Source organism: Battus philenor, unplaced genomic scaffold (genome assembly GCF_028537555.1).
Source record: "Battus philenor isolate CCGP_79_NKW_IND1 unplaced genomic scaffold, ilBatPhil1.0.hap1 SCAF_16, whole genome shotgun sequence".
Taxonomy (NCBI): Eukaryota; Metazoa; Arthropoda; class Insecta; order Lepidoptera; family Papilionidae; genus Battus; species Battus philenor.
Window position 1 is genome coordinate 7,331,775 of NW_027181678.1, and position 21,116 is coordinate 7,352,890.

Below are 21,116 nucleotides of genomic sequence, written 5' to 3' on the forward strand. Positions count from 1 at the left end.
TTATTTTCATGTAAACTTTTTTTTAAATATTAGCACAGATTTATGGAATATCCATAATCAGAAATATAATCCTAAATTCGAATGAAATATTTAAAGTCGTCTCCTTTTCTAAAATACATTAAAGTATGGTAAACATTTTAATACCACACTAATTCTGTAAGTCAAGTTTTTGTAGCCAAACACAGATTGGTCGTGAAATCAAACCAGTTATTTACTGACTTTCTTTGAGTCCCAGAAACTGCACATTGCGTGCAATGAGATACAAAATAATGAAATATATCAGTTTTAAAAGGACGTGACATTTTGGTCTCATATTATTTCGCAGGGATGAAATAAAACATTGGTTCCGCCGTCGCATTCAATATATTGCATGAAAACAGTTCATTTTAGTATTGAAATTGATTTGAAATGTACTTTTTCCTATTGTTTTATAAAAATAATTTAACAAGGATATATAGAACCAATTTTAGTATTACTATTTTCAATGCAACGAATGCAACCTATCCTCTAAATAAAAGAAAAATGGAAGATGACATATAAGCGCCCGTTGTATGATCTTAACAAAAGATGTTACATGTGATGATGTACTATCCCTGGACTAATGATGCGATCGCTGCTCGACGTAGCTATCGTTGTTATCTTTATTAAAAACATGAACTTATCTAGCTTAACAGAAAAAACATCAAAATTTTTAGAGCTCCTAAACCTCGTGTTCAGCAATTTCATGAAACCGGCGCAAATCTCGCGCGGTACGGATATTCTTTCACTTTAAATGAGGGAGGTAACGTTTCTACTTTATTAAGCCTTTCGCCTTGAGGAGGTCGCGCATGAGCCCCTTGATGTAACGAATCTCCCGCTGGAGGTCGGAGCATTTGTCGCCGAGTTCCGTGTGGCGTTTGCGCAGGGTCTGCTCTTCGTTGAGCAGAACTTCCACTTCGGCCTTCTTCTTCTGGCGGTAACGAGTAGCCGCATTCTTGTTCTGCTCCTTCTTACGGGAACGGCGATCGTCTACATTCCGAGAATAAGGTTTAGAACGTGACGGAGCGGACCATTCCTCGTCGGTAGAAGAAGAGCGCGGCGAAGAAGGCGGAGAAGAACGTGGAGAAGTACAAACGCTCCCACCAGACGGCTGAGGCGATGGTAATTGAGCTGCACGATGTCGCACCAGCTCATCCACAGCCTGTAGATCGCAGTCGTAGCCAGCAGGCAACGCAGACGCGTTGGCTACGGGCCACTGTTCCTGCGGGATCGGCAAAGGAAGAGACGGCGCGAGGGGAGCGTACTGGGCATGCTGCACGTAGCTCAGTAACAATTGAGTAGCGGGACCGGGCGGGCTCTGCGGCGGCGTAAGGTGCGTCAGTTCAACTGCATCGTAAACGGTTTCAAATTCGCGAAGGAGCTCCTCTGTTGGTTGAGGCACCACATGCGAGTGTTCGTACGCGCTCACAGCGGTCCCCGGCACTACTTGAATTGTAGCTTCCGCTCGTTCCGGCAATTGGTTGACATTTTCGAAGATAGGAAGTTCCACTTTTTCTTCGAGCCAGTTGGGAAAGATGTTTTCTGTAAAAAAAATATTAGTTATATTCAGTATCAGACTTTTACAGAGTTCCGTAACACAGGCTGTGTTAATAGGAAAATGTTCCATTGTTTCGTATATGCGTATTATACTTGTTCAGGTTGTCCTCACTTGACTCACCGTGGCCCTGACCCACAATTCTGATTAGACAACGGGCCTCAATAATTATTCTGATGTGAATGATTATAGTACAATCTACTTAGCGTGGTCATGAATAAAAAGATTTTTCACGCGAAATCTTTATTTAGTTATTTTACCTTGATTCACTTTAATCTATTATTTATGCATTTTACTTCTATCACTATTTACATATTCTTCTCAGTTGATTTGATTTATTTATTAATCATTTAAAAATGCTGCAATAATTATGTTCATACATTCGATTTCAATTATCAACAATTAAAATAGAGATGAATATTCATATTTTATAAATAATGTTTACACATTTTCTAGGAGACTAAACCAGAACCGACACAAATATTTGGTTATATCCTAGTTATGTTTTTCACTGCTTCCCGTCACGATTAGTATAAGCGCATTTTTTTCAACACATAAGGCATTGTGATCCTTAACAAAGAGTAACCTACATATTATTTTAGCAAATTTTTTTTCCTTAAAATTTAATCTGGACAATATTATAAGAGAATTTTAATATAAACCCCGAAGCAAACATTGTGTCTTTATCAAAATTATTAATATTCGTTAGATACATAACTTGTTTAATTATAAAGATAATTATTATAATTTAAAAATAACATGCGAATCATGGCGACAGTCGCGTGATCTTTGATCTCGGCATCTCTGTCATCATTCTGTGGTCTCGATCTCATCTTTGTCCTAAATTAATTACTATCATTATAAGAAATAGAATAAAAATTTTTGTACCGAAACATACTACAAAAGGGTTTTTAAAAATAATATTGTTTAAACGAACTATCTACAGATACACTTTTCAATGCATAAAATGAAAAAAAGAAGAATGGAATAAATTAAAAAAAAATTATCGGTCATTCACACGTAAACAGTAGGTGCAGATAACAGCAGCGAGCCCATTAGTAAGAAATGTGTTACAAATAGCGACGACAACAAAGAAAACGAGCCTCTGAACTGTATAAACATTTCATATTGCACGATACTCGCGTGTGCAGACCTCGAACCATTGTGCCAGCCCAGCTATACTCGATTGATAGGACAAATAATTTGTTTCGGCATTGATGTCTTGATATACAAATGCTCAATTTATGTACCTCTTTTCCCGAAATGTAAACATACTTCATTATACACATATCTATGGAATTAGGTTTAAAACCTTGTTTTAATTACTTGAAAACCTCCAATTATAAAGAGATTCGAAGTCATCTATATAATATCAAGTAAGTTTTATATACAAATAGCTTTCAAGACTACTTTTTCGTTTTAAAAATCCGTGTGACTTTTAATTCACCCTATCATTTTTAAAAAGAACGCCGTCTTGTTGTGTTAGAATTTATAACATGTGTATTATAACTTGCTAAGGTATATGTAATAAAACATCGATTTTTTTGTAAACTTATACATATTTCTCCCACAGATTATATTACTTAGTCAACGCTAATAACAAAACGAAACTATTTTCGATATAAAAAATATGCTATGCGATTTTAAAATTCTACAAGACGTTACTCGGTATCAAATTACAAGTAAACAAACAAATAGTATGTTGGTATAATTACTTGGGCAATCGCAACAAGCGACGACAACACACAAAAATCAATTGATTGTAATTGATGAATAGTCAACTGCTGCTCTTGGCGTCCGATTACCGCGGAATTGGGCCAGTCGTTAAGTCTAATAAGTAATAACTATAACATCTGTACTTACATTATTCTTAAGTCAACATTAGACAATTTACGACTAATTCTTAATTTCTCTAATAAAATATACGCGGCAATGTTTGTTAACTAAAAATCCATCTTAGTACGATACTGTGTTTGGGTTCAATGAACTTCGATGTAGGTACCGTTAATACAAGTTTATTATTTTAAAAATCTAAACATATTGACATCGCTCATCGTTATTTTACGCCTACATTTCTATATTGGCATCGAATACTAAAAATATAAAAAAAAAATTATACCAACTTAATTTTTTTTTTTAAAAAAAATTGAAATAAATTTGTAATTCGATTGATCGTTATGGCCCATATTACGATTATGATTTACGAATTTAAGTAATACATATATTCTAAAACAGAGAATTTCTATTCTATAATTGATAGAAACCTAAACTAAAAAAGAAACCAGTTTTAAAATCAATTTTAAAATTCACGAAACTACCATCTTTCTCAGAAACTGAATCTCGTTTTTACTTATATGAAAGTCAGATGTGTCAGACAGTGATGGATAAAGGCAAATGTAAATAACTGCAACTGGTTGACCGCTGCAGTATCTGACCCTTGATAAACTTTAACAATCTCAGCCACTTCTGCCTGCCATCAGAGTATAACATAACTATAAGTTTGATTCTTATAAGATTTTCCTTCTAACTTTACTAATACAAAACTTTAAAATCGATTAAATCATATAATATATTAAACCCATAGTTTCAAACTTTTAGTTATAATATATTATGAACTATTAATCACGCGGTGATTTAGTCCAGTAAAATATTGATTCAATTCGATAAGTACACATAAATAATAACATCCCGCAGGACAAAGTAAACAAGCAACTAATATGTCACAATCGGTATCAACGAGTATTGAAAACAAGTGGCCAATACGTCGCTTTAATTATTGGGCGAGTACAAAAGCGAGGTCGCCTTGTGCGCGAACTGGTTTATCAATAGGTCGTGGTATAAGTATCGAAAGATTCCATTCCTTACAAAACAAACGCTTATTTCTTGAAAAGAACGCTGCGCTTACACGTACGTTGACCAATAGCGAAATTATAGCGCCGCTCGATGTTATCACTTGGACCCGTACACAAACTGCCACGTGAACGATGCAAAGCGGTAACATTAATATGAAAATTAATGCAATCCACTTATGAAGTATGAAAAATACCAGATAATATTGTTAGAGAACAAATACATGTTTAATGTTAGGATTGTCTTGTTAAAACGAATATTTTTGCAAATACATTACAGGTTATTAATTATTTTAGATTGATTAAACTTATAATTATTTAGTGTTTAGGTGTAATACACGTGGTCTAAAATAACTATGGCCATTTTTCGAAAAGAATAAAATCAAACTTAATCGAACGTACTCTGTTTTTTGATTGATTTTTTCCTTCAAGGCTTACAGTATAAGTTTTCAAGGTATATAATTATCGCTATTCAAACAATAAATAATCAGAGGAACCAGAGCATGAAGACCTTGGAATTGCTTTCTGAGAATGCCTTTCAATTATTTGACGCTAGTCGACAATGCAGCTCATACTTAGATCAACAATAAATCACAACGTACCGGCATACAAATCTGGAAATGCCATCACGATGTCCAAGTTAACACTTTACTTTTATCGTCCTTTAAAATGCTTATAAACTACCGTAAGTTTTAATACGATTATATAGGCAGTGCGATGCTAAATTTAAACTTGAGTCCTCGTAGAGAGCGATAGTCGTTGAGAAAGATCAGTTAGGAATCCTTAAAGATCTAACGTCTTTTAACGAGTTTTTGTGAATTGAACACTATCTCCTTATTCCAAATGCAGCGATAGTGGTACTTCATTCTAACGGCGTTCAAGCGCATCGACTGCGGCAGACATAGGTTGCGTGCCGAGCGCGAACGCCCGTGAAACGCGCCACGAATCGAATTTATTGTCACGGGTATATGTTAACCGAACAAACACCTGCAAACCCGACGCGGTTCACACGACTACTGAATGCGCGCGCGCTCACTGCTGGCACCGGGCCTCTACGCCTTTCCCCACTGCCCCGCGCACTCGTAGCATTGCATTTAATAAATATCATTACTGCATATTACCAACGAGCGAAAGTACGTTTAAGTTATGAACATAACCTTAAACAGCTAATACCGTGCAGTTAACTTAAAAGTTGATAAAATCCAATTGATGATTATAAAAAAGCATGTAGGAAACAAACTTCGATAAGACTAACATGAACATATTTAACCTTCGGTTCATTAATTATTTCCAAAGTTAGATTAAAGTACTAGCGTCTTGAACATCTATTAGGAAGACCTTGGTTCATTTGATAAATCAAATTATAATATACAAGTGACTATGGAACAACTAAAATTATTTAAATGTTTTTTGGGGAATGAAAATGTCAATGCACTTGACGCATCACAAATATTTATAAATGAAAATTTCGGCGTAAAGTTTTCGAATAGCACATTTAAAAATTAAATATTAAAAAAACTCGCTGTTTTACTGGATCTTCAATATTTTGCATTGCAGTTAGTCGCTAGAGAACAATAGTTTGAAGACTTTTAAACAGTCTCCATTAACTAATCCTCAATAAAATTTGCAAAAAAGAATTTAAAATGTTTCTGCTATTGTGATACTTTTTTAGATATCACTATAATCATTAAACTTTTGAACAAACAGTGGGCTGTGAATTGCGGAACAGACTTTACATAAATCGAAAAAAAAAATTATGAATACAAGATGAGATTTTCACATCATTATAATATACAAAAGGCAAAACTAGTAAAACATGGAGAATATTATTTCACTACAATTATTATTTCTCACTTTTTACATGAACCAAGTTGTTGATATGGACAAAATAACATTGTTTCATATTGTTTACGTATATTTAGTACCTCTACCGATTGTAGTGATATTTTAAATTTGAAATGGATGGTGTATGATTGGATGTTCCCACCTTTAAGAAGAACCATCAATACAACACCATTGATGGCCCAAGGCATAAAATGTTATACTTTTCGCCTTGACACGGTAGCCCAGCGGTGGAGGACTACGACTTGCGATCGTAAGTCGACTCTCGAGTTCGACTCTTAGAATACAATCTTATAAAATTCACACTGCGCATTCATTATACAAGTTTGCCATTGCTCACAAACAAGTTTTCCAGAGGACGTACAGAAGCGTCCTCTGCGTACCTTAATACCGTAATACCTGCCTGCCTTACAGTAAACGTCCATGGGCTGAAGTGACGACGATAAAACCTAAGAAGCTTATGGTATTATTTATAACATTTTTGTTATGATAATATTTATTTATTACAAAATGAAGATCGTTTTTAAACTATTCATAGTATGTTAAATAATATTAAGTATTTAATTCCAGAAAATAATATTATTTTCTGCAAATAAATTATCAGAAGAGTAACAGGCCAAAAATATTTTTATATCACTGGTATTAAAATAGTCTTCTAAATAAACGTAAGAATTTAGGTAATCTACAAGTTATGCTTTTATTTGCCCGCAAGAACCACTAAAGTTCTCATAAAAAGAACAAACACAGCGATTGTAAATGTATGGGCCACGTATAACAGTGTGTGGTGATATTAAAAGTGGCCTGTTGTTCACTTTTCTTATTTTTTTTTAAATAACCTCTTCCAACTAAAGTTTGACTTGGTTCCACAAAGATGGGGCCACTTGTCTCAAATATAATGTCAATATGAAGGTCGCACAAGAAACATTCCCCAGAAAACTCTGTCGACGAAGGTGACAATAAATTGCCACCATGAAATCTGAATTTGTCGCCTTGTGATTCTTCATAGGCACATCTTAAGATGTCTTTAGTCCCTCCGAAAAGAGTTGCTGTATTGAAGAAATCATTCAGAAAGAAATGGCAGCAAACTTGCTGGCGTTTTTGAAAATCATTAGTGTCGTTTGGAAGAATGTTCCTACAACTCCTAGACTCTATAATTTATAAAAATTAAAGGCCTTTTTTTGTTAAAAAATTGGAAAGTCAAAACAATACGTATTTTTTAAATTTTGAAAAGTCAAGTTAATTATGAGCCATCCTTTATATTATTTTGTAATACCAAATTTAGACCATATGTGTTCATCATTAAGACTAAAGCATTTGAACGCCTTTATGGTCCAATAATAACAATACGGGTTCTAGGTAAAGACACCTACAACAAGCAAATAAAAATTTTCAATTAAGATAGCAACGAAAACCCGCCTTAACAGAGGTGTCCTTGGTTAAAGTGACATTTATATGAAATAAATAAACTTTTTAATGCATTCCAACTAAAGATATAATTGTTTAAGAATATATGTTATTGAAACGAGGCTTCGACGACATTTGATGCGCTCTGTACAAATCCGTAATCTTTTTTAGTTTTTTTTTCTTTTATACATTAAGACCGTCGGCATAAAAAGATATGAAACACGAGTGGTCGAGGATTTCAAATCACTTCTTTAGCAGGCTAAATGTTATCGTTGTCTACTTCGAACAAAAAGTACCGTATCTCCTACGATACGGTTCAAATATATGTTTGATTGAGGTTAAAACTTCATTTCAGGTCGTTCAAGGTCATGAAATATTAAACTAAAAATACAATGCACAAAAACATGAACATTAAATTTTAATTTTTGTAAGTACAATACTGTGTAGTTTAATTATTTTCAATATTCAATAAATACATTTTAGGTATTAAAGTTAAATTTTGAATTGTATAACGAGCGTAACTGCCTGATAACTTTTATAAATCATCTATGTCCATTATATAATACAATCAAGAAGCGTTAGCCTACAATGATATAATGTGACCAGAACTAATGTACCGCGCGTTAAGTATGCGCCCATATTTAAATGTTACCCCGCGAATATACGATGTCGTTACTCAATTGTGTCTTAAAATATATGTGCAACTATCGAAAGTACATCTAAATAATAATAAAATATATAAATACATATAAATTTCTAACTTCATTTTTAACGGTACTCGAGAAAAAAATAATATGTAAAAAATAGCTAATAATAAAAGGAACAATTGGACTTTCATGAGCCTTTAAATAAAAATCCTTTATCTATTTTTACGTTTTCCTAAAAAATATAATTAAATAATTGAGTTTCACGAAAGTTCATTTCCTCATGCTAGCTTATTAAATATTCATAAATTCTCGAATAGGCTATATGAGCCAATCTTACCTTGTTTGTAGTTATTTTCTAGCTGCTGCAGAAGATCACTTGCAAGTTCAGCACGATTGGGCTTAACTTCAGGAGGTGATGGAGGGTAAAAGTTGTTAGAACTATCGTCCTGTTGATGAAATTTATCAAGTTCGATCTTCGGTGCAGCGCAGGGGAAGGTTTTCAGAAAATCTGCAACAAGAAATTAAAAAAAAATAAAATATAAACGCATTTATTATCTCGACAACTGAAAAGTAAGTATTATGATAATAATTTTCGATTATTAAAGACATTAAAATAATAAAAAAAAATGTCTTGTTAATGTATCAATATCAATATTATTCGGAATTTATTTCATAATATCAAATTATTCATAAAAAAAAACATAATTAAAAAGCCAAAGGATTTATCTTACTTTGCAAAAGGTTATATTGAAAATGTCTACACAGGTCACACATTCCGTTATTTTTATAGCAACACATTTTGCACAAAAATATTAATAGCTGCCTAGTATTAATAACGTAACAGTTATGTATTAATTACTGAGTCGATATGTACAGTTTGTCTGAATATATCAGAAGTTTCAAGGTAAGAAGCTTAGATAAGTGTTGGACAAAATACATCGGGCGAATGAAAACGTCAATATATATACTAACGATATCTGTAACACGCTCTTACGTCAAAGAAACGCCCAGATGTCGTGATGCTTTAAATCTTATGCGATAATGTCAGAACAATATGCGATGTACAAAAACATGGAGCATTTCATTTTATTATAATTATCATGTTTTTCTTATTACTACGTCGTTAGCTTTTATATTTCATTTGGAGACTCAACAACAAATACAATTTATAAATATATATCTAATACAAGAGAGCTTTATCCTTAAATTAATTTTTAATAATTAACTCAATTTTTTTTTTATTGAAATTAAAGATAGCTTCACCCACAGTGTATATAGGTGACCTCTTTACTTCATGAGATAAAGGAACTATTAAAAACAACCGTCGATACATAGTGCTTAAGGTTGTTTTTGAGCAACAATTAAGCTGTTGAATAATCAGCCTCAACAACAAGTTATTTACTGACTAGCACGACATACGTAATAGTATCACACCACCCGACGCCTACAAACAAGCGATATCTCCAAATGTCCGATATTTCAGTCGTTAAATACCTACTTTCGGCATTCCAAAGGCCACCAACCACGTGTAATATAGTATAGGGTCGTCAACTTTTCGTTGCGAATCTTACACAATAAATTAAAAAGGAAGAAAAACTTATCCAAAAGCAATATACCTGTATTGAAACTTTTTTTAAATCATGTTGTCCTTACTAAGAGGTACATCTGAGCCAAATAAATCATTTAAAATAGGTGTTTTTGTGTGTGTGATAGACCAGAGCTAGTACAGCACATTTGTTTGAAAAAAACGTAATAATATGTTATACATATACAGTCAAAATTACTTGACTGAGTAACTTTTTCTTTCCAAAACTAAAAATTTTAGCTCACAATAGCAGGACCTGGTTCTAACAAGATGGCGCGACGTCTGATACATCTAATAAGTCTTTAGGAGTTGTTTCACGAATTTGCGATCTAGACTCAAGAAGTATACGTCTAGATGGCACACGAGGTGTGTGTAAAGTAAAGTAGTTTTTAAAAATAACACTCCCGTACATTTACTATATTATAAAAATAAATTTCCTTTCATTAGCTTTGTACTGTTTTCTACTTAATTTAGTGATTTTCGATATCTAGAACTATGTATATCTTTTTACAAATTTAACTAGTAAATAATATCCCGTGTCTAGTTTTTTGAGCCAATATTTGATAAATCGCAAAATTTTTAAATTACATTCATATCAATACGGGATGTAGTATTTGAATGTACATTGAGAGAGGTAATTTTTATGAATAAAATAATATAAAGTTTCTATTGTCAGAGTCCCTATCTGAGCGCAAGCAGGTCATGTTAGCTCCTTCGTCCATTGGCATTCCAGGTTCTTTCTTTAAATTATACACTTCAACTTCTGTAAAAACATATGTGAATACATAATCCTTAACACCAAAATTATTAGTAGGATAACTCGTAACATGCAGATCTAGTTATAAATTTTACGTGTTGTCATGTTACAAAAGGCACGACAGCCAACAAAATGTATTTTGCTTAAGGTTATTAAACAAAAGCACTTTTAATTAAATTAACTTGTTGCGACAACAAAGATATTATTATTTTGTAACAATAATCGATATACTTAAAGAAAATTGACCAGTTATCAATTCCAATCATATTATGTGTAGCAATGAACAACAAACATGTTTTTAAAAGCATCTAGTCATATTTTCAACGAATGCACGATAAATAATGGAAAACAGAACGATCGGCTGTATTCTCTAGCAAAACATGACCAAGAGGGCTCCTTAAGTCACAACAAATATGTTTTTAAGACGTCATTCAGAGTAAAAATACATCGACCAATCACGAGTTGAGAAATTGGTTATCAAGACACACCCATGTTACCACCATAGCAACCGGGGGAGCGTGAAATATAATTTAGCACTGATAACATTTATCATGTTTTCATTATGTTCATTGATTACTATATTTTCTATAACATTAAGGCAATTTTTCTTACTTATTTACTTATAAAAAGAAAATTAACTGGCGTAGTGTGGGCACGTTAGCAATACTGTGATTTAAACTTTTGTAAATCGCGTATCATCCACGGCAGTTATTTTTTAAAATTGTATGAATTCATTGAACTTATTTCACAGATTTCACTTAGCCTTGTTGTTATATTTTGATACTAATTTCGTAATATACAATTCACTTCGTTTTATTTTTAACGTCTAATAATTTCTGGTATAGTAAGCTATTCATTCGCTTATCAATAAATAATTCTTGACACAATGCCACCACGTGTTTTAGTAACAGTATTGATAATTAGATATTTTATCGGTTTTTTATTTCAATATTTTAGAGCTTCGTCTTTAAATGTGATAAAATCAATTACAACCTATTGTTACTGACCTAAAAGTATTCACTAATAATAGATGTAAACCCATAAACCCTTTCTTCTTTCTTAACTTCTACATGGAAGAACAACTTGATTATAAGGTCATGAGTTAATAATATTAAAAAGGTTCCTCAAACTTAAGTTCAGTTTGCATGCTTGCGAATGCAGTCATTTCAAATCTTACAGTTAAACTGGAGTCACATTCACTTCCCTCCGCCACTAAGCGATTGAACCAAATAATAAATTAAATTAGAATATATTGAAATATTATCATGTCGAGAAGGAATATTCAAAGCAAATCCCTATGAACTGGAAAAACTGAGACGCTGTATTTGAAGATTCCAATACTATTTACTACAACCCTATACTTTTATTGAAAGAAAACCGCAACGACACATATTTTAAGTGTTTCTAAAAGGAAGGAATGGAGAAAAGGGTTCCCAAATGCGGATACTGAATCAACCATTTAGGTTTGAGGGTATATCCTCCACATAACGAGGCAAGTCTGCGGAGGGATTTCAACGGCGTAACAAAAATGCAAACCGCAGATTTCTACTAAAATCGTTATCAATTAGATCACAAAAAATAATATTGACTATTAAAGCATACACAAAGACCACTATTATAAACTTTTCATAATCATATATCTGTAACATAAAAAACTGTTAAGGCATGAATATAAAGAATGTTGTAGACATAAGAAAGGTTTATATATTTGGTTATGATAATTAACTGAAGTACTCAAAGATTGTTTATACAGCATTGATGAAATGGAAATGTATGAGTGCAGGGAGTATGTATATAAAGACCGTGTCAATTACTGACCTTTTCGTCTTATCTCGAACATGAGGTGAATCTGTGGGGGGCTAACGAGATGATTGGCTCGCTATTGGGGTCAGATGCCTAGATATATACTATCTATGTATTTGCTTCAACTCTAATTTAGATATAGTCATGAAGGACGTAAAAGTAAAGTGTGATTTTACAGGCTAAGTAATTAAATAGATAACAAGGTAAACCCAGTTACATTAATAAACCATACAAAACCGAAAAGCCCAGTTTCGCAAAAGGTTTTCCATGCATACTTCAATACATTACAACTTAAGTATGTTAGAAAAATAGCACATCCTAACATTTAATTTTAGCTATTTCAGAATGTGTAAAAATCTATAAAATAAAAAATTCAGTTTAAATAACATTAAGTTTCCTAGAAAAATCTTGTCCATTACTGCATGTCAAATTATCTGTCGACAAATAAAAACATTTCTTCACGATTAATTATGTACCAACATCTCATCTGTGAAGAAAAAATATTTAACAATAATGTGATAAATAATGTGTGATACTTCGGGAATGGATAAAAACGATGAAAAGCGATGGTTGAATGACAATAATGCTTATAGAGTGAACAATTTTATGATGAATGAAAGATATATATATATATATGTGTGTGTGTATATATACATATATATATCTGAAAAACTTATTACCCGAAATTGTAACGTCTGTCCTACACCAAACAAAGGGAACAATTAAAAAAAAAACAACATCTCTTCCATTTAAGTCATGGGAATTACCCAAAAGTATGTCAGCTGAGTATCCTAAGAATAATCTAATAGGCGATTATGTCGACAGTTAAACTTGAGTTATTAACACATTCCATGCCATGTGGAGTTTATACGACCTCCGTTGCACTTTCCGTTCAGGCTTCACTTTCCATTTACAATTCTCATTGAAAAACAAAGGATTCTTAAAAAATGAATTGTAGGATCGAGTATAGACAACTTCACATCACGTATGCGCGTACATATTAAAATTTATAAACTTTTCCTGCTAATAACAGCTATACAGTGATGAAAAAATGTAAAGCATACGTCTTAAGCGATTTTTTTAATATTTAAAGTATGGGTCGTCGTATACGCCCCACGAGGCCTATATGGAAAATCTTTAAAAATTGCCGTAGCACGGAACGGTTCGACGAAGTATTTCGTCGTCGTTTGTCTTTATCAAGGACCAAAATTTATTGAATTGCTAAATACGAGAAATCAGTGAAGTTATGTATAGGTCATGAATAGGTTATGTTAAGCATATATGTAATGTTTAGGTACCTTAGAGGATATCAAAGTCGTAGCAATATGTAAGACGTTAGTTTGATTAATATCTCGTCCTTATGCGGAAGGTTAAAAAGTATTTGCTGTCATGTAAATGTCTCAACATGCAGTAAATTTTTGGTGAAAAATTTCGAAATACAAGGAAAAATATTGTTATTGTTCTACCAGTATTGCAAGTCGGGAAAATATTTATGTATAAATTTTTATTTCTTCCTTACCCGCACTCTTGGGCAGCGGTAGCCCCGCGATAGGGGAATGAGACCCCGCGATAGAGAATAAACAGCAGCATACTATAATACCACACTGCGATCGCCAATACGTCTGCGCGACGATTATATTTTTCCTTTCAGTAAACATATATAGGCTGAAACGACCCGCACCTATCGCATTATCAAGACATTACAAACTTTTAGCTGATCACCAGTACATATATTTCCCTTAATTTGAAAATATTTATTTAGCTTTATTTGAGATCATTTTAAAAATCTAGACCTTTTTCCAAAGATGTTAATATAATTTTTCTTTAATCTGTATGTACTATGCCCACTCTGGTCATCGTCTTCTTAATAAACATCCGTTTACTTTAGGTTACGGACAGTCATCTGCGCATTACATGCCTAGAAGAAGAGACTCTGTGGGTTTGGTTCACTGAGGGCCTCCTGGCTTCAAGGTTGCCGGCGACATCAAAGATCTGCTGTGTTTTCTTTAGGAATTGGGTAAACTAGACTAAAAGCGATCCCTGACGCAAAGTGAGCACAATGTACATTGTGGAACCCAGTCCAAAGAAACCAGACATTACATCATTTATCACTTTAAACATTGCAGTGGTATGTTTGGATAATGCAGTATAAAGATAGTAGGTGGTAACAACTTACATACTTTCAACTAATCATATTCGAAATTCGAACGCGATTTTTTTTCACAAAAACTCAAATTACAAAAACCGTTATTTTTTAATTGAAATAAATTTTTGGACACAATTTAGACATTTCATGTATTTACACATACATACATTTTTAAATTGTAACATATAAATGACCTCCTTCATTAAAGGATCGCGTTAACAAAACATATAATTTAGCTGACATAAGTTATTTTTTAACAGTGTCGCATGGAAAATGAAAAAAAAATACAACTACAGCAGCTTTTAAACCATAACAAAGAAAATGATTTTGCAAAGCTATTATATGGAAGAGAAAGTCAACGTAAGAGTAGGATGGCCGTCCCTTACAGGTGTCCTAATAACTTTATAAAACAAGTGTAAACATTATTGGTTCACATTAAATCTTGCGACGGAGAATTGACAAACCGCATAAAACCACACTACAAAATTATTTAAAATTGAAGTATTTTAAGATAATAACACAGATAGAAAATGATAATAGCTTTCATGTCTTCTTGTATCCAAAAATTCCTGAATCAACTTGGCATTGATTGTGAATAAACATGAACTGAGTTGGCCAAGCTCTTTGATATTTGGAACCATTGTTCGAAAAACACGCAAACGAATATTTTTTTTAAAATTATATTTATTGAAATTATATGACAAAAGTACAAAATATGTGTATTGAAGTTAGATATAATGGCACACGTACATGACAGCACTTCTAATAATATTTATTTTAGTTAATTATAATTGGTGTCTGAATTTCGCTAATTTTATTGTGGAATAAAATGATAATAATTCGCACCAGTAATTTGTTCAGATTTCCCTGGAGCTGGCGTAGGTTAGGTAAATTTACATGTTGAAATAATTCGACAATCAATCGCAACCAAAAATAATCGTTTAAAGAGCCGCATACAGCTTGGGAGCCGCTGTTTGGCCACCACTGTTATAGTATATATTAAAAATGCTTAACAGGCGAAGAGACCGTAACTTTATATTCAAATAATTATTTATGAAGATAAGAGAAGCAATATAATTTAACAACAATATATTATTACAAGTATTTGTTATATATACTATTTATATGTTTTTAATTACTAAGTCATACATTAAACATAATAGAAAGGATTTCCTGCTTTATTATTACGAACCAAATAGCAGAGAAGTGTACAATCAAAATAAAAACAATTGAACTCTTAACTTGCAGAGTACAGCGTCGCAAAACGGCGCAATACGTATGAATAAATTGCTCAATCAGCTTCGAAAGCCTTTATCGATTTAATTGATAATTAACCTAATAACACTGTCTAACTTATGTAACGTTTGAGACACAGTAGAATGTTCAGAGATAGCATATTTGTTATTTTATTTCTTTAGTTTGTCTAGATATCTAAGATCACCGAGTGGTATTAGTTACTATAAAAATCTTCAGCGTTACGAAATCTAGTAGCGGTAGTTCTAAATCTAGATCATATTCTGTTTTGCCTCTAGTTTTTTGTAATTGTTTTATATGTGTATCTGTGTTTGTGTGTGTCCTTATTGTGAAAATAAAATGGTTATCTACCTTATAGAGAAGTATGCCTTCTATATAGGATGTTTTTAAATGTGTAAAAGCTGTTGTAGAAGCTGATGAATATTTAGCTCATTTGCTGTCAATCATAGTATGGCATATCTGAAAATCATTACTTTTAGAAGTATCTAAAAGTAATGATTTTCAGATAAGACATGCTAGATTACTATCAATAAAATAATTATAATATGATTTTTACATATTAAAATTAATTAATATTTACTATCTGTCACTGCGGACTTTGTACTGCCAGAAGTTTTTGGCCACAAAGACCTCGAGTCATATTGTAAACAGCTTTAGGCCATAAGTATCAATGTCAAAAGTTAGACAGAAATCATCCAAATCAATTTAATATAAGAAGTTTTTCAAAGGATATTTGTTCTAAAAATAAAAAAGAAAACTAAAGCTTTCTTTTTAATTTTAACTATATTAAAATGTAATAAATTATATATTTTTATAGTTGTGTGATATGTATAGTTTATTTGCCAGTAAACACCTTTATAACCTAATCTAAATGTGTGTCTTCAATGAAGGCAAGAGCGACATCCATAAAGCCTAATTAAATTGAATGCATACAAACCGTCATCAGTTTTGAAAAGATCTACGTCGAGCAGGATAGAGCATTCTTCATTAGTGAGCAAGCCGCTGGCCGGAGCCAGCGACCAATCCCATGCACTTGTACTCATTTTCAGATATGTTGATGATACTCTGCAACATGATAGGTAATAAATGTTACGAGCTTCTTGTATTACACTAATATAGATAACACATAGTATACTAGATACATATAGCATATGACGAGAACTAAACTGCAACTATAAAATGCTGCAGTTAAATATTTCCTACTAAAACAGAGCAGATACATTATATTAAATAGATTTTTCATTTCTGTTCACCCACGATGGTCAACCTTTTTCAAAGCAAATGCGGAATAAACAATTTCTACAAAGGGTTATTTTGTTTAGGAGAAAAAAAACACATTACCTTAAAAACAATACAGTAAAATTATTTTAGTCACTAGAATATCGTACACGTTAAATCCTTATAATTGTAAAACGTAAAGGGCAAATAACAAGGAAGAAGAGTAATATATTTAAATTACTAGTTTTTAAATCTTTCAGATAGCCATCCAATTCAAGCCATCAACATTGCATGCTTACATTACAAAAATTTAAACGTGTGATTAGGAAACTATTTTTTTTAAAATAAATATTTTTTGTGAGTAATAGCTTAGTGGTTAAAAACCGTGACTTAAAATTGAAGGACGGAGATACGACTTTCAACAGGCGCATATGGCGCGTGCATCATGTAACATAGCCGTAGAAGTGTGTGTAGTAGGAAAAAGTCGCGAAGAAACTAGAATTCCATTAATTGTTAAAAAAAATACAATATATTAAGCCATAGTTTAATCTCTGAAATCGTGGCGGAAAAGTAGTCTATAATTATCAAACAATAAAATAGCATCAAAACATGATGAAGGCCCTCAGATCAACTAGTTCACAATAGAACTACATTATTAAATACCATCCAAAGTTTAAATATTACATTATTCTTGTTTTTTTTTTATGATGAGAGAAGGAAATTATAAACCTGTATTACTATGTAAGTTATTAATTTATCACTTTAAGGAAAAATTCCATGTTATTACTGCAGTGAAAATGATAAAAACTTACCCAAGGGATAAAAGAGGATGGTACAAGCTGGTACGGATGGTAAACCGATGCAGATGATGGTTGTCGAAGGACAAAGATGTCCGGTGAGGGCGCCATGTTGGCACTGAAAAAGAAAAAAATTACTACAAAATGTTGTAAGAAATCTTGTGATAGCTGATAATAAGTATCAATGTACCCATTAGCGAAAATATAACGATGTAGACAACACAAATCATTAAGATTAATTTAAAAAAAAATACACATTGACATTGCAACATGTCAAATGTGGCACTTATTATCATATCTATTAAAGTTTGCTTAATTAAAAATGTGTAAATAATCTTAAAAAATGTACGTATTTTCTACTATTTTTTCCTTAAATGTACATAGATATATATCACCAATTATGATACAATTATACAAATGTGTGAATGTTTTGAAACGAACAATATATTTAATGATTCAACGCAATTCATGTTACTCTTTAATTACTCTCACATTATTATTCAAAAGTAAAGCCGATAATTACATATTAATATTAATAAGAACAACAATAATGATTAGAGATAATGGTTTTCAGAATCTCTAAATTCCATTTTCAGATATGGTATGACAGTCCTTATTCGATTCATAATACAGTATATTGAGATCAAATCCACTTAAAGGGTAGACAGTGATTCATTTTTTATTACTGGTGTTATTGCATTTTTTTTGATGTATGGAGATTTAATTTTTACCAAACTAATTCTCAATATTTGAATATATTGTATGCTTTTCTATAATATAATAATAAAATTATACTTACATCATAGAACAAAATACTTTAACTGTAATTTTCTGCTACTTATATGCTGGCAAAAACTTTTGTGTTAAAAAACATGCTTATAGGGTTATCATAAGTTATCTACTTTACTAAGGGAACAGCTATAAATATATATAAATACATATATATAATATTAAAAGTGAATAAATAGCATTATCATTATATATAATTGTCTAGTTCTATGCAAAAAATATGATAAGAAGTCAAATTAAATATTGAACATTCATGTGGTTACTTTATGAAGTAATCCTTAAAACTCCTTTGAACTGAATTAAAGAAAACAGAGTTTACTTTTGAATAGCTTTTTAATAACATTGAAATCAAATGTTATGTACATTTAGTAACAGTTGTTACAAAACTATCCTAGTGACTTTTAGAAAGTAAATGTTAGATTGTATATGTACCAACAAAATGATATTACATAATATATCATTTGATTTGTACATACATAACCAATGGCAACATTGCTACCGCAATGAAACTGATTCTAAAACATTTAATTTTCTGTATTTTATTTTATTTTATTTATGTATTAATATTGTTTATATAAAAATCAATGCAGATATTATTGTGTATGAATTGTGCAAATATTTTGTATACCCTGAATTTAATAACTATAAACTACTGTTACATATTTTTTTCTATGTATTTTTAAAATCACCACTTCAAGTACCTTAAAATAAAATTATTAAAGTACACAATGACAGCCTAGCCAATGTCTTATCTTGTTACCTTGGAGAACCTCACATTTAGATGATTTTGTGATCTTCCATAGGGTTTTTTGTGGCTTAAGCTATGGCATTAGATGTTCTACTGGATTAGCAAGCCACCAAACTCTAAATACCTGCGGGAATCCCAAAGTAAAAAGATAGGACATTGGCCTATACTGGCAAGTTTGATGGTGCCCAAAAGGGTCAAACCACAGCTTCTTTGTTAGCTAATATCCGACTATCCATATAATGTAAAAGTAATTTCAAAAATAATGAATATTACAATTTAAGTTACTATTAAACAAATTATGTATATTTTGGAAGAGTTTTACAATATTTTACATGTAATATTTTGGCAGATAGTAAAATTAATTGTGAACAACTGATAGGCATATGCTTTATGGATATATTTACTGTAGTAAGGTTTTCACAAAAGGCTAACAAGATAAAGATTACTGTAGTGCCTATTCCTTCCACCATAAAGTGAACCAAGAAGTGAAGATATTAAATGTGCATTGTTTTAAGGACAATAATGAGATAGCTATTTGTGGAAAGTGACAAGACAAGCAGGATGGTGTGATACAACTGGTCTAAAATAGTACTAATCCATATTTTATAACTCAACGTCCAGGACAATACCATACTTGCATTCAAAACACTGAAACTTAATATGGTTTATCTCAATAACCCAGTAATAACACTATCTAGTGTTATTATTAATTAGTAACACTATATTGAACATTTGCAAACAGTTGCAGAAAAAACTGAATAAACATACTAAGGACATATAATATTCTGCTGGAAATAAAGAAAATTGCTTCTATGGGAAGAAAAATGGAGAGAATATAGGACAAGCAAGTTTTGCATGCTTAAGCTATAATTATATATACGACGTTAAAATTTATTAAGAGTAATAATTTAATTCATGAATATGCAAACTAAATAGTATTTTCATTTATATATAATCTCGACGCGACGTTATAACGAAGTAAATATTTAGTACGCGCTCAAGTATCCATACTGTTTATGAAGTACGTGCAATTCCTAGAAATACTGCGTTTTATTACCAATGCTTACACAGCAAGAGTGAAAGTTATGTAGTAATGGAAATTCTTAGGCCATAATAAAAGGTAAATGAATCAAAATATATATGACAACTTACAGCATTTTTGTTTTAATGTAAAGGCACACGGAGGTGTGCAAAAGTTTTTAAAACTTTAGAAACCCATCTTAACTCAAAAAATTGCAAGAGGTGAAACAAACAATACGTCTTTTAACTTTGAATCATGATGAGTAATAGGTAGAAGTTACTAAAGACAACATAATAACATCATTTGAATGCTTATTCGATTTCAATTTCGATTATAACATCGATTATAATGAAACTAATGTAAAAAAGCAAAACACGCAAAAGATGTCATTTATTACATTGTAACTTGTGTATAATAATTATTTTTAAAAATTTTCTATCCGACAAATATGTTTTAAAATCTTTGAATTAAATTTAATTTTTGTGTAAAACATCGATTCAGCATCGATTTTTACAAATAAATTTCGATTTCTCGAAATAAATTTTATAGTCTGTACAATTTTGCAGTACATATCAAAATAAAAATTATACTGAAGTTTAAGGTTCTCTCCAAATTGTTCTACTACTACAAATTAACATTAAAATACAATGATACTTTACCTGAAACAAAATAAAAACTGAATG

The 21,116-nt window shown here is 31.6% G+C and overlaps 1 protein-coding gene across 1 annotated transcript; it reads right to left on the reverse strand.

The window, feature by feature from the left end:
- Positions 1 to 344: 344 nt before the first annotated feature.
- On the reverse strand, positions 345 to 20,707 carry crc (bZIP transcription factor crc). The gene is made up of 5 exons (XM_068762294.1): positions 20,565 to 20,707; positions 17,891 to 17,993; positions 16,798 to 16,925; positions 8,653 to 8,823; positions 345 to 1,560 (listed from the first exon to the last, which is right to left on the reverse strand). Exons 3-5 carry the CDS (start codon positions 16,901 to 16,903, stop codon positions 791 to 793), a joined length of 1,047 nt encoding a protein of 348 aa, XP_068618395.1. The 5' UTR covers positions 16,904 to 16,925; positions 17,891 to 17,993; positions 20,565 to 20,707; the 3' UTR covers positions 345 to 790.
- Between the last annotated feature and the right edge of the window lie 409 nt (positions 20,708 to 21,116).